This window comes from Etheostoma cragini, chromosome 1, assembly GCF_013103735.1.
Source record: "Etheostoma cragini isolate CJK2018 chromosome 1, CSU_Ecrag_1.0, whole genome shotgun sequence".
NCBI lineage: Eukaryota > Metazoa > Chordata > Actinopteri > Perciformes > Percidae > Etheostoma > Etheostoma cragini.
Window position 1 is genome coordinate 30,321,716 of NC_048407.1, and position 15,714 is coordinate 30,337,429.

A 15,714-nucleotide genomic window follows, 5' to 3' on the forward strand; every position below is an offset into this window, starting at 1 on the left:
CAGATTGAACAGATTAGAGGGAGGGAGGGAAAGCTAATATGGCCTGCTAGCTAATTAAATAACACACAGAGCAGTCCACCACACACAATCAAAACAGTGTGAGAGAAGTGATGCATGGCAAACCTGATTTTAGAGCAGAAGCTAAATGCTGGAGAAAGAATTGAACTTAACCAGAAATGTTACCTTGCATTCCCTGCAGCTCCTGGATAAAAAGCGCTGGCCTTCAGAAAAGGTTTGGCCCATGTAGGTACATTTCGCTGTGGGCACAAAAGTTGAAAAAACTGCTTTAATAACACTCTGTACAGTAAGTACAGTAACTATGAAATACCAGGATTAAAATATTGACTCAGACAATATCTGCTGCTGTGGTTCTGTCTCAAAAACAGCAAAGAAATGCTTTTGAGACTGCCTGTGGTAAAAAAAAAAAAAAAGAAAAGTTTCCAGTCTGAAGTTCTGTATAGTTCATTCTATCAGAAACAAAGTTGTTCTTGGCCAGTGTGCATAAGCGGAGAAGAAATGTAACAGTGCATTACGACTACAACAGAAGAGATCCTTCTGCATATTCCTCTGGCGATAAAGCAGAAATAGAAAATGAAGCCTGCTTTTCTCCTCTCCAGGGTGGAGGGCTCCGTCGCTGCTCTGGACCGCTGCTGCCGAGCTCTGATGCTCACAGGGGAGGTAGAGGAGGAAGAAGGAGCGAGGGGAGGGATGGAGGGAGGCAGACGGGGGCTGGGATTATTCAAAGACAAACTCTCCTTCAGGGATTTTGTGTTTTTGCAGGATAGCAAGAGAGACAGTCGTCCGTGGGTCTGTGAACAGTTACCAGAGGCTGTGTGCTTTACACCAGACAAAGTGCTTCTATTTCAGCTTCCATGAAAATCAGGAGACTGTGATCTTTGCTCTTGCAGATAGTTCACTCTGGTTTCACTGTGCCGACTCAACATCGGCTGCAAACAACATGCTTGTACCTCCAGTGGTTGTAATAGTAAAGCATGAAATACTGTAAAGAAAACAAGCTGATGTACTGTAGGATTGGGGTGGGGCGGGGGGCTCACCATACCGATAAGTTTGCCATACAGCTATTCTGTGATAATCAATATGTAGCTAGACAATCCTATAATCACACATTACGATATCGGTATAATTTTTAATACAAAAAGCCTGTGAAAAGTGCAGGTTTCATCCCTTTATTCACTCCAAGTCCAAAATGTTAGAAACCAGCAGAATTCTGTGTTTCAGTTTGTAAATTAAAATGACAACTACAGAGATAATATGAGTCCAGGCTTTGGACTTAATCGTAGCTGGAGCATGTTATTTTCCCCAAACTGCTGTACGCCATCTCGTTGAAGTATCAATTTGTATTTGGCGGCTTTTTATGCGTAAAACATTCTTGTTACAATTACATAAAACAAATCAAAATCCATGTAGCCGTAATGTGAGGTCAATCTGACTTTTTCTTGAACTGCAGAAGCAATCGAGAATCTTAGTATTTTGAAAGCCAATGCAGTGGATTTGAATAGTGCTCATGCTATGGTGTAGAATGAGCAAGATGAAGGTTATTTAATCTTTTTTTAAACCACATTTAAATTATCATCATCTCTTTCCACTGCTTTAAAGAAAAACAAAGAATCAGCAGTTAGCAGTTGATTTGACCTGAGCCTATTTGCATGGCGTGAAAGATATTTTTGTACATGAGCTGAGTTTTTTTCATAGGTTTGGTTTTGAACATTCCTCTGCATTCGGCTTGATCTAAATGTGTGCTGCTGATACTTACGTCTGCATTTCTTGCAGCAAGTCCCGTCAACATGTACAGGCAGCGAGTCCTCTGAGCAGTTTGCTGGAGGACAGAAAATCCTGCGACACTCCACCACACCATTCTGTAAGAAAATTATTCTTTTTTTTGTTTGCTTGTTGTTCAAACATGCAAACATAAGAAGCAAAGAGCCAATGCTCACTGTGAACATATGGCTTTTGCCCGGAGCACTGCCAAAAATCCACTTCTCCGGTTTGCCATTATGTCTCAATTTACATTAGAACAAGCATTCATGGGATATTATATCTTAACTGGAAGAAAAACAAAAACAAAAACACTCTCTTAACTCCAGCCCAACAACAGTACACATATATAATCACAGTGTGATGTATGCTCTCATCCAATGCCAGGCCTGAATGGCTATTGCGCTAGCACTTTAGCACTGTGATGGTCGCCCATATCCCATCGCCCAACTTAAAAGGCAATTAGGGTGTTTGTGAAGTTTAAGGTATTTAGGTGCTGTTTAAATAAAGTAGGCAGGACTAGATTATAGCCTACTCGTCTTTGTAGATATCAGCGATCCGGCCGTTACCTTATTTTTTATGCGTTGTACTTTTCCCTTGCCGGGTGAGTAAGGGAACTGTTACAGCACCATGCAGACTGACCCCAAACTGTTCAGAATCACACCTTCAGAATGCAATCTGAAACTCAAAGCTATCATAATTCAGAATAAAAAAATGAATTATAATGTTATACAATCAGATAACAGATTAATCAGTGAGCGCTGGATGGCGGATACTGAAAGTGAGTGGCCAGCTGATAGCAGGTAGTTATTAAAGCCCTGAAGGACTGGCTTCATTTTTTTAGGCTGATATCCCTCTCTGCGAGCGCCTCTTCATTTCATGAATCATCGGAAATGGTTCCCCCAGGACGCTGAGGTTATCAGTTAATGGCATGTCCACAGGAGGAAATCAGACCGACTAAACTCCACCCTGTGCTTGATGTGCAATGATGCAGCAAGTCTAATTCTCCAGGGCTGGGGTTGGCCTGATTCAACACATTTTAAAGTCTGGCTCCTATGTATGAATGCAAAAAGGGAGGCTGATTAGGGGCCGCGGCAGGGAAATATGTTGCAGGGGCTGAGAAAGATGGAAAGACAAGTTAAGGATGCTAAGTGTCGAGAATGGGGGAAATAAGGGTTGTACTGACTTTCAATTAAAGAAAAACATCTACCTGCTACGCCATTATGTATCATCAATCTTTGATCAGTTATCCTTTCAAAAAAAATCACTGCACATGTCTTCTTCTTAACAAGTCATTCTTGTCTATTATTGAGTCTCAACATTCCTTTTTCTTGTAAAAGTGTGTGTGGCTCCCACCTTATTTCCTGTCATCTCTCTGCTGTCACTATAAAGGCATAAAAAAAACTAGAAAAATAACAAGGTACTGTCAGACAGTGTAGAATAAAGCTACCTAATATACAAAAAAAGGAGACTGGATATTAAGGTGGTTAAATAAATTTGACTTTAACTGCTCACTTTGAATGTACTAACACTATTACAACACGTTGACTTGTATTGGAAACAGGTTGGCTTGATCTTCTTGCAGTAGTCTTTTTCACTTGTTTGTAGAACATAATCAATTAAAGGCATCTTAAAACACTCCCTATGTGCACACAGCATATATCACATGTCTGTATATCCTAGCTGAGGTTTCTTCTATTTTTTTCTCAATTTTGGTGCATTTTAGGTCTTCATTTCACAGAAAAGCTGACGATATGAAAGGGGAGAGAGAAGGGGAATGACATGTAGCAAAAAGGCCGCAAGTTGGAGTTGAACCCCGACCCGCTGCGTCGGAAAATAAAGCTCTATAAATGCACAGTTGCTCTACCAACTGACCTACAAGATAGATAGAGAAGCTTATCTTCTGTCCAGGGTCTAAGGACAGAGGGTGTGGTAAACTGCACAGATTGTAAAGCATATGTATGATTTGTGACATTGGGCTATTTAAATTTAATTACATTGCCTTCCCTTGACTATAATGGAGTTGTTTTTTTTACGTGTTCTTTGATTATGAGGATGAGGGAAGTCGTAAGACCTTCCTTCACAGTGCTGCGGAGGAGGGTCTCGCTAGTCCACAAAGCACTCTGCGATAGCAGAAAACGTGCTCTGGTTTATTGGCTTTTTTTTTTTTTTTTAAACCAATCATAATCGTCTTGGGCGGCGCTTTCTACACAAAGAAAGCAAAAGGTACAGACATCAGGCCGAACATGAGTGACATCCAGCTGAATTTCCGGTGGCACCTGAACAATCCCAAAAATGAAACGTCGTCAATGTGGACTAGGATGAGGGTGACACTCACCTTACATGCACAGTTCCTGCAGTTCTCGGGCTCAACCCACAGCTCCTTGTCCCGGTAGACCAGGCCGTTGGCACTGCACGTCCGCTCGCAGTGGCAGCCCTCCAGCTGGGTCAGCCTGGACTCTGCATAGTTCAACTGAAGATGAGCACAGAATCACCAGAGTCACAAACCTAATCAAAAGTCTGAGTGTGCATGCAGGTTACCTAACCCTGGTGCCCCTGGTCCGTTTTCACAGAGAGCTGCTCTGCTGGGAGCCACTCATTAGAAGGGCACGTAGAATATTAAGTGATCATGATTCAGCTCATGCTCCATACCTAAGGCTGTAATCTACTGAAAATGAGAGACAGGACTGACAGCCCCCACCCTGCCACTCCTCTTTTGAATGATCAGCCCCCCTCCTTTATCTTATTTCATGCTCAACACTCTCCACGGCTGTCTCCAGACAGAAGTGGTGCTTATATGACTGACAACAGTGGCACAAGCCAGTGTCACAGGGAGGGGCACAGAGGATGAGTTGCACCAACCAGGATTAACTTTCCATTTGGAAATGAGGACCAAACAACCATGTCTCCTGAAAATTATGTTTGATATCTTACTAATTTGTTTTTGCCAAGTATGTTTTGTAAGTAACAATATTGCTATTTTTTTTCCAGTGCGAAAATCCTCAATTTTTGTGTCACACGGAAGTCATGGGGAGGAGTTCAGGACTTCACTCTGCGGTTCCCATTCTGTGTCTTGTTGGGTGGTTTTGCACCAGAGGCACTTGATTTAGGGGTAAGGGCAATGTTTACTGAGTAAATACAGAATGTCCCGTCTCTGGCTTCAGGTGTCGGTTGACCATTTAGGAAACAAACAAATACACTGATATTTCCCTAACCTTAACCAAGCATTGTGAGTGCCTAGTTAAGCCCCTCACAGGGCTTGGGTAAGGTTAGAAAATATTGTCAGAGAAAACAAATGAAATATGGGGTCAGTCAACATTTTGGAATGATAAATGAACATTTTGCGACTTTGTCGATACGTTCATTCAAAAGGTTTTTCTTATTTTGTTGATGGATTTGCTGGCATTGATTCTTTTCTATTGAAGATGTGTAGAAGATGTATATTTATTTGGTAAATGTGTATAGAAGACAGGGTTGGATGAGTTTATCAACCCTGTTTTTTCTAAAAGGAGCAAAATAAGTGAGTCAGCTCCTGGAGAAAACTAAAGAAATGATTTGATACCAATTGTAGGAACTAATAGTGTTGGTAGTGTCTTGTGATCCAATCAGGTTCCAATAAATTGTCAATTATCTGGCATTGTGCTTATGCAGCTGAAACAGATGAATGTTGGATGTTGTGAGCAACAACTGTCACGTGCGTGTGATTCCCCCCCCTTCTGGTCCTCATATCCCTGTCTCTGCTCTCCAGCTTGAAAGCGCTGTATTTTTCATTGAATATATATATATAACCCACATATTTAACCAGAGTCCATTCTGAAAAGTGGGAAGGTAAAGAAAATCAAACGTTCTATTGATCGTAGCAACGTACTGTAGGTCAACTCAGCAAATGTAGGTCCACTAAAGACACTCAACACCGGTCTGCCTCCGCCCCCGCTGCTGCTCCTCTGAGACCTGCCTATGCCACAATGTCAGGAAGAGGGCTCGCTGCTAAATGATTTCTCTTCTCCATTAAAAAAAAGAAAAACATCTGGATGTCACTGAGGCATTATACTTCATATAGAGGAGTCCCGGCTGGACGTAGGAAAGCTGTGTGAGCGGTAGAAATGTGTCCCATCAAAGCCCTAAACAAAATGTTTAAAAAGCTGTTTTAAAAGGCTGGCAGGCTGCCTTGAGGCACCACAGAGGAATACCTCTCCTGTACAATGTGAGCATCAAAGGGCACAAAGGAGTCACAGGCTAACAGGCATGTATCTTCTATGGTTGATACATGAGGCAGAAAGACACAAGTGAAATAATAAAATTAGAGCTGAAGACAAAGTCCAAATGGAGGAGGACAAGGTGCATTTTTCTTTACCTTTACTATTTTTGTTTGCCTGCATGTCTGAAGCATGAAACATTCGTTTCGGGCCAACAAGCAATTAATTACATTTAATTTGTAATTTATTTCTGGCATGTCTGCCATCGAGTAATTATCATATTTAAACTGTAAAAATGGAACAAGCACACACTGAGACTCCAAACCCTGACGATACAATTAAAGGCTTCACCGATCAATGCTTCCTTAATTCTAATTAATACATGTAAGGATGTATTTGGGTTTACAGGCAGTAGGGGAATCCTTCTCTCTTGCAGTGGGGATCCACTTTTGCAACACGACTGAAGCATTGTGTAGCGACGTAATACAGCCATGGTTGTTGTTCCACGCCCCTGACCGGCAGCTGATTCGACAAAAAAACACTTTTTTGGCGAATTGGACAGAATACAATGTCATATTTTGGGAAAATAGTTCCCCAAAATGTGATTCTAAAAACTTTTTTAGCGAGAAATAGGCCATGCAGTTGCTAACTCTCTTCATTTCAGATCCACAAAGTTCCGTTTGAAAGATTTGCGTCTACTTCTATTGGATAGTCGCGTCACGTTCAATGGATTCATTTGCATAAAGATGGGCTTCGGCCAGCTTTTGGACGCCTTCCTGGAATGCTTTGCGAATGCATGCTGAAGTCGCTTGACGTCAACCATAGGAACAGAGTCGAGCACGGCATGATAGACGCGTCGCACGAAGAAACAGATCACCACAATTTGGCTTCCAAAGTCAGCCAAAATGTTGTAATAAAAATGCGTGATGTGTCATCCGGAGTTTGCGGTATGATTCACCAGTCTGTGCTCTCTCTGCAGGTGGGCGTCGGAGCAACACCTGAGGGAGTTCCAGGTTATTTAAGTCTGGATGCAGCTGGCAGCACTCTCTCTAGCTGATTTTCTACTTTGCTGAAGTGTTGCTTGTCTCCTGTTTGGTTATGCTTTCCACTCATGAATCTCTACTTATTGACACCACTGATTTCCATGCTCCATAATGGAAGGACTTAGTTCATCCCTTTAATTTGGCATCCTTTGGTTGAATTTGTTTAAATACATGTTTTGTTCCTCGATGATAGAGCATCTTCCATTTGTTCTGGCCATTTGAGCCAGGTCATAATTAATGCAATGAAGGAAACATGAAAAACTAACTTTGTTGCAAGCAACAACAAAAATCCTTCACAGCACACAGAAGAAAATCACCTCCGCCAAAACGAGGTAATATAGGGAAAGCAGTACAGGCTTCCTTCAAATATGCAAACTTACTCAATCATCCAAAACCTTGTCTCAGAGTCCAACCAACAGTAAAGACAGAAATTTGCCTCCCGGGTGAGCTACTGTAAGTCCATAGGGAGCTACTTTGGGTGCAAATTGCCGGAAAATGAAACTAGCTATCTTGCAGTAAAAACAAATATTGATACAGCTGAAGCCCTGAATCCTCTTTTATTACTAACAACACAGGATAGACTGAAAGCCGCTTTCATGACTGACACGCGAGGGAATCCACTGCAGCGAGGGAGGAAAATGTTTAACAATTCATGCTATCATTTATTTTAACAGCTATCCTAAGCAAATGGCTTACTTAAAGCTTGCATTGGTGCAACGACCATGCTCTCCAAAATGTCAGCTTTTGTTTAATTTAGAAAAACAGCCTTTGTGACAACTTACTTTTGAGATAATGCAATAAGTTATGTTACTGTGGGATGAGCGCGAGAATGGCTGGAAGATAGGCAGTGCTTACAGATGATCCGAGAGCCTGGAACATGCAGGGAGAGTTACGGTTACAGTGAGGAGAGACGTTTTCCCAGGGCTCTGAATATCTATTAGCATTAAGGAAGAGTTTATTTAATAACTAAAAAAAAAATCACAAAATCTGACAACAATTTAGACTGGACAGTGACGATATACAGTTATAAATGGTCAATTCACCCATATTACCCATTTCCAACCAGCAGTGTCTAGCAATGCAGAGAGTTGGGGTTTTATTTTCAGATTGGAGATAGCACACTTGTCTCTGCTGTCAGCCTTGCCTATTGGGATTTTTTCTTCAGTCAAAAGTAGTTTTAGAAAAACTGTTGACAGAGAGGTCTGTGGGTTATCCAGATTACCATGGATGTTACTGTCTATTTAAGAAAAGATGAAGTTCATTGCTGTAAGAACCAGTCAAAATTCCCACTTCAAATGTCACTTGGATTGTAGGCAGAAATCTGACACAGACTGAAACTATCTACGTACCACTAGAGGTAGGGGAGAGAAGTGCTATTTCTTCCGATTCATTTGGCATAAACACATGTGCGTGCTTCCAGTCGCAAACACACAGGTATAATACATGGAAATGCTTCCATGCTAATCCACACACAGCCGAGGTCATCTTTGCGTCACCTCGCCTTGACACTACGCATCACAATCTTGGGATGAAGCAATTATTCACCCCATGCTGATCTCTTCAATTCTCTACATCATGAAGGCAGAGAGCTCTGGAGGTGACTGCATCCTCCCTGTTGCGACTCGTATGAGCAATGAGGTCAGGTGGCAATAGGTGGAGGTGTGTTCATGTGAACCAAGATGTGTTGACACAGCGGTAGGGTAATGTTCTTCATTTCACCCTCATTTGCACCCAAAATTATTCTATGGCTTTTCCGCCCGCTGGAATGTCCTTGCTTCATTCACTCCCACCTGAGAGCCTTCACTCATGCACATAGAAGCACACACTTAACCACACACACAGTCATGCAGATGTTTAGTCTTAGAAATGGCTCAAGCTCACCCCTTTGGCTCCACTTCAGAATGCACACCTCCTGTTGTGCCAATGCAATCCCCATTTCCTGACACCCTTCTGAAACCTGAACGCCCCCATGTCCCATGTATGTGCGCCCCCAAACTTCTAACCTCTAGCATCTGACATTCATTAAAAGGACAGTTGCAGCAGGACAGAAATCAAAACATTATATACATAATTTGATTTAAATATATACTGTAGTTATTTCACTTATTGCCCCGTCTGTGCCCATGCTGCAGTAATAAAGACGTGTCTGCTAATGAATGTTTCACTTACATTTACTTCTATTGCAATTGTTTTCCCTTGTGTTGTCTTCTTGTGAAAATTGAAAATCAATTTTCTTACGTTTTTGTCCCTTTTTTCAACCCTTTTTTCAATGTATGTCACTTTCTTTTGACGTTTAACACTAAGTAACACTAATTTATTGACTTTTATTTTACAGCTATTTTTGGAATTTATGTTCATTTTTAGGAAATTATACCTTGTTTTGTTAGAAAAGCAGAAATAAGGAACTATTTGGAGTAAAATTAATGGAATGTATCTTGACGGATAATCACAGACTGGAATGTGTCAACTTCTACTCAATACTGCTTCAAAACCACTTCCATTTCTTTCAAATATAAATAATTGAAATAGCATGAATTGTTATTTTTCAAATAAAATTGAATAAGACACCCCAAAATTCATGAAAGTAGAGATTGTACTTGCCAAAGAGCGTTGGAATCAGTCAACTTATTTTGGGTAATTACAATTGGGTAGATAAAAAGAACACTGATATAGGAAAAACAGGCTACCCAGGCACCCAAACCCCAGAGGGTATATTAATTTAACTAGCTCCATGGTAACTGAGCTGACAGTCAAAAGCTCCAGGACAGGGAAGTAAGTGGACTTTGAGGTAGTTTACTGAACCATTATTTAAAAAGTCAAGCTCTGTTATTCTTTACTTTAGTGCATGCAATCACATTACCCTCTGTTATGATGTAAATGTATAATGCAAATTCCAAACTGTCACTGAGTGATTGCAAACTCTTATAAAACCATGAAAAAAATAACAGGACCAAGTAATTGCCGGTTTTTCCGTTCCCTCTTATTAATATCTGTTTTTGTTTGGGTCGTTTAAAACCACTTCAATCCACTCACCCCAATAATAACTGGCGGAAAAAATCATATTTCCTAAAGACGGATTAACCTGCATGTTCATTTTGTTTTTGTTTCCCAACAATAACTTCCATCTTTTTTTTTTTTCATTAAATAAAAGATACTGACTTTGGAGGAAAAAAGAACAATGTAATAAATCAAAGGATTTAGCTGTCTCTGGCTGTTGTGAAGAAGGTTGTTATTTATTCATTATCTTTTTATTTATTAATGTATTTACTTGTCAGCTACAACTGGGAGGGATATTTGTGGATCTTTTATCTGGATACCTTTATTTAACACTGACGTACTTGCCAGCATTTAGCATATTCCGTGTTTGTCGTCCACTAAACACAAAACAATGTAGCTTTGCAGCATATTAGACATTTTCCAAGGCTGTTACACAGTCTGGTGAGCTGGTGGTGGTATTTGTGTTGGAGGTTGGTCCTTGTTCTTACCTTCAGGGTCATCTTGGCCAGTAGCTCCTGAAGGTCCATGATGCCTTGCACCAGGCTCAGGAAATCGCTGCAGGTCGGACAGGCTCAACGGAGGAAAGGGAATGCACCAAAACAGAGAAGAAAAGGAGAGGAAGAGCAAGAAGGAAGCATTTAGATAGGGCAGGAGTCAGCAACCTTCACCATCAAGCAGCCATTTTAGGACACTTAAAATTAAAACATCTTTCTGGAGTCGCACAAGATATTTGGGCTTTACAATGAAGGTTACATCCTATCAAGTCTAAATTAGCTTACTAATGGGTCTAAATGAGCATTTATTACTATGGTGATGTTTTCTGTGGCCAGTTGATCCAATGCTTTGTTCTCTCTCATCCCCAGACAGATATTTTTCAACATATGCAGAGTGCTTGCCCTAGAAATGTCTTTAAACATTATAACCATATCATATTATTATAGTTTTTATTATTATTTGGAATCCATAGCTAATGCATGGAAACTCAAGAACACAATTGAAGTTTGGCAAAATTGACAGGATAAGGCGCTGTTCTGCTGAAAATGTTATTTATTCAAAAAATGACTTTAGGCCTAAAGTAAAACAATAATAAATATAAGCTAAAATGTTAAAAAGAAACTCTTTTATTTTCATATAATCTTTTGTTAAAGCCACAGGGAGCCAATGCACAGCGGCTAAGGAGCCGCGGGTTGCAGACCCTGGAGATAGAGCATAAACACTGCAACCCCCCCAAAAAAAAGATGAACAAACTCATTGCATTAGCCTGACTATACTGTATGTCTTTGGACACAGCTCATAGCAGCCAGGAGCATCCAAAAGGGAAGCCTCACACATCTGTTTACTCTTTGTTTTAGGCCTGTGTCTGGTGTTAGTATCAATAATAAAGTGACAAGGTGTGATTACATGCCTTATTGATCGGTAACAGAGACGGTGGCACAGCGGTGGCCTTGTATCTTAATCTGTTTGACAGTAAACAGATTGAGAAACAAGGTGGCTGCATTGAATCTGAATTACGGCGAAATGAAAATTACTGGAGTAGAGGAAGATGATAAAATGGAGGGAGGCTTTGTTTGTGATCAGCGGAGAGATCACCACCAGCTGACAAGTAGCTCATTAAAGTCCAAAGGCACACAGTAATAGGGAGTGTTCTTTTTTTAGTTTTACCTTTATTCTGAGCGTGTTCAAAACACCATGCACAGTATGACTGTGACATCATGATACTCACTGCGGTTAAGGTTAGGACACTGTGTAATGTAGCCGTTGGGAGCGAATATCAACTTCACATCCTGGATAATGCCCTGGAAACACAGAAGGAGGGGTGCAGGAAAAAGAAAGATAACAATGATACTCATGGATAGGCACGACCATGGGACATCTCTTTGGATGGGTTAAATGCAAAGGATACATTTTCTAGTACATGGAAAATATCCTTGAGAGCAATAGAGAAAATCCTATTTATTAGCACATAAATAGGATTTATTAACACATGACCGAATGAGAGTAATGCTACATTGACATGGATTCAGGCAGATGGTAGAAAGCAAACCGAATATTATTTTAGTGGACAAGAGCAGGACGTTAAAGTTAGGAGAGGTCGGCAGAGAATACCAGCAATGGTTACCAAAGATGGCATTGGCCGCCCTTCGGCCACAACCAGATGTTAAGTGATCTAGCCAACGAGAAGCCGCTGAATGCGGCGTAAGTGTGTACAGACTGCTAGCAGCTTTGGAAGACTAACTTACTGATACTTAGCAGGTATAATGTTTACCATGTTCACCACCTTAAGTCAGCATGTTAGTATGCTAACATTTCCTGTTTTCAGTATACAGTCAAATGTAGGCTGATTCACAAAATGAAATCCTTTAAAAAATAATCAAGACTTAGCCTAATTTCATGGAAATTCTAGAAAACTGGAAATCAGCTCAAAAACAGAAACTAATAATGACAAAAAGTTACAGTGCAGTATGTAGTTTCATCCAAGGCTTCTCTCTTGGCCAGAACAGCCAAGAGAGATTAAAAATATCCTTATTTTCGCGGTGGATACCACAGTGTTTTAGTAGTTTTTTTACAAGCTTATTGTCTATATTTTTGTAATATAATAAACACTGTTGACATTTTTGAAATTATTTCAGCTTGTGTAGGCCTATCAGTCACTTTTAAAAATACCGCGATAATGCCGAAAACTAGAGATGTTCTGATACCGATACCAGTGTCGTCTCCAATACTGCCTAAAACGGTGTACTGGGGAGTACTGGAGTTTACGCACCAATCCGATACCACATAATACAGCCCTACAGAAAATCTACAATAAAGTAGTTGGTGTTCCTTTTTTTCTGACTGTCAAACTGCATAACCCTCATGTGGTCCTCAGGTCAAAATGACCCATTTTCCTTTTTTGATGTGAAATGGGCCTCGAAATTAGCTGAAAAAAGGTCAACATTAGAAATATCAAATAACTTGAAAGAAAAAAAAAAAGCACCCACAACATTGAAGAAGTGACAAAAAATGTCAGAAAAAGCGATAATAGTGTTTCAAGTTTGACGGAAAGACAAAACAAGGGTTAATGCAAGAAAGAAAATTATATTGGACCGTCTCTACCGAAAACCGTGATTATTTTGGTCACTATAACCGTGAAGTTACAGCTTCATACCGTTACATCCACACATACAGCATCGACACCTAACTGAACTGAAGCAAATGTACTTCACACACAGGAAGAAGTAAATTGCTTACAACCGATAAGAGTTCTCTCCCTCAACAGACTGTCTGTCCATCACTCTGAATGACAGGCTCCCTGGGTGCAGGGCTGGTAAATAGAGGGCTTCATGATGACCAAAGAGAACAATCTCAGGGGAAAAAGGCACCCTCACTAATGGAAAAGGGAACGCGTTAGACACTGGGGTGCCCACACACACATCCACATACACGGGGGTAATAAAATTTCACCATTCCTTCAAAGTGGCTACTGAAAACATGCTGGAAGGACATTAGAATTCCCCACCTCTAGTTGGCATCAACTCGTCTCTGCTTTATGTGAAATCCATTTACAGTGCATTTGGCTTGCCTGGATGCATGCAACACCTGCCTCCCTTTCGAACGAAGACAGAGGGAGAGGGAGCCTTGAGGCAAGCAGGCTTGGTGCACAGATTCAGAACACACACACACACACACACACACACACACACACACACACACACACACACACACACACACACTATGAGCAGTGGATGGTGAAGAGGAGATTATCAATGTTACTCAGAATGAAAATGAGGGTGTAGATCACAGATGTCTATCCCAGTGGTGCAATATAGGGGCCATGACCACAGATCACTGTCAAAGATCAGTAGATAATTCGACTGATCTCTCTCTCTCTCTCGCTCTCTCGCTCTCACACAAAAAATGCACATCTGTTCCATGCCCCTGCCAAAACCTAGGGCAGATCCAGCACTATTCAGGAATAATATCTATGCTCCCACACTAAGACAAGTCCTATTACACAGCTGCACTTCAGGTCATACAGAATAGTGAGTTTCCAACATTTTGTCTCTTTCCAACAGAAAATTGGATTTGAAATGAATGTGGTAAAAGTGCTGACATTCACTTTAAAAGCTGCACTAATCAATATTATTTTTTGGAAATGGACTACATTAAATATTCAGGGTTTTTAAAAGTGATGACCCCACAGAGAATTATCACCAACTCTGCAGCTGTACAGAGGTTTTCTTAAAAGGTGCTCTAAGCATAGTTGGGTGACGTTACTTCTTGTTGACGTGTGTTCTGGGGACAGGCAGCTTGCGGATAGTGAGGAGACGGTTTTCTGTATATGACAATAAATAGAGAGCACCTTTGAGCCTCTTTTAACTTATAGTTTGGGGTTTGGCTGTCCATCAGAGGACAGCGGTTTCAGCGGACCTGTGAATCCAGAGCATGCTAACTGCTTGTAGCAACTAGCAGACAGACTTTAATGACCAGCCAAACAAGTACCAGGAGTTGGTAGATACTAAACCAGGGCTAAAAGACAATGGCTAGACAGAGACATGTCTTGAAACGAATACTAATTGTAGTCTTCTATGTATTGTCTACATTGGACAACTGTTAGCCTGGCCAACATTATAAGGACATACATTGATGTTCAGGTCAACATTGTGTGTGTGACTCGTTACCGACTTTTCATACATTATCCCCACACCCTCTGATTTGAGGATGATTTGGGGATTTTCTTTAATTATTATTTTATTTTAGGTTTATTGTCTGTGTGATATTGAGTGATTGTAAGTGTCCTCCAAAAATACACCCACTGCATCACAGTGAGAGACTAATACATATAAAAGGGTTAAAGTTACTACACTGTACAGCTGATGTGGATGGTAACATACTCAAAGTCAGTACATTTACATGCACACCAATATTTCACTATTAGTGCAAATATGACAATATTCTGAAGTCGATACGGGTCATGTAAACAGCTTTTTCAGATTATTGCATGTGGGATACTCCGGTATTATTCGGGTTTTAGAGGTATTCTCTGGACATGGTCACAGAGAATTTGGAATATGCATCTCAGTCTGGGGTTTTAACCACAGTTTACACCCAGTTTACGGCCTCTTGCATGTTTACTGCTTATGTTCAGCTCTGAGCGTTGCTATGGTTGCTGTACACAAACCAACCAGCCAACAGTTTGCAAGGCTGCAGATCCGATAAGGAGGAGAAACACAGCTACTTTTAAACAGGCCGACATTTTCAAGAAGCTGGTTGAAGGAATAGTGTCTTTTTTGGAATTAGGGAAAAAAAACTGAGTATTATGTGCAGGTAAACATAGTCGGTGTTTCATTTCAAAATGTGCTGGAGTAGAGAGAAAGCAATTAAAAACATGTCACTGTCCAAATACTCGCAGATGTCTAGACTAAACGCAAGAAAACGTTTTTTCATACATTTGCAGAACAAACAGATGTCTTCTGTTAAGAAAATGAAAAATTAGATACAAATAAGATTAGAATAATAACTGGTTAAACTCACGGGGAGAGGGAATGAACATAGCCAATGGGGGCTTTCACAAATGCTGTGTGTGTGTGTGTGTGTGTGTGTGTGTGTGTGTACGGTGTGTGCTTGCTTTTATGTTCACAAGTTCACTAACCATTACTGCAGATAAAAGAACCTTCACTTTGCCTGTCTGCTCACTTGTGCAGTCATAACTGCCAGTTAAC

General features: G+C 40.7%; 1 protein-coding gene across 1 annotated transcript in view; it reads right to left on the reverse strand.

The window, feature by feature from the left end:
* Nucleotides 1-15,714, reverse strand: part of LOC117945645 (protein kinase C-binding protein NELL1-like) — a 248,258-nt gene that overhangs the window by 153,567 nt on the left and 78,977 nt on the right. Inside the window, exons 6-10 of the mRNA XM_034873266.1 lie at nucleotides 11,736-11,808; nucleotides 10,501-10,583; nucleotides 4,115-4,249; nucleotides 1,775-1,877; nucleotides 184-257 (exon numbers count right to left, since the gene is read on the reverse strand). Of these exons, the coding sequence (XP_034729157.1) occupies nucleotides 184-257; nucleotides 1,775-1,877; nucleotides 4,115-4,249; nucleotides 10,501-10,583; nucleotides 11,736-11,808 (468 nt within the window). The remainder of the gene's footprint in view (nucleotides 1-183; nucleotides 258-1,774; nucleotides 1,878-4,114; nucleotides 4,250-10,500; nucleotides 10,584-11,735; nucleotides 11,809-15,714) is intronic.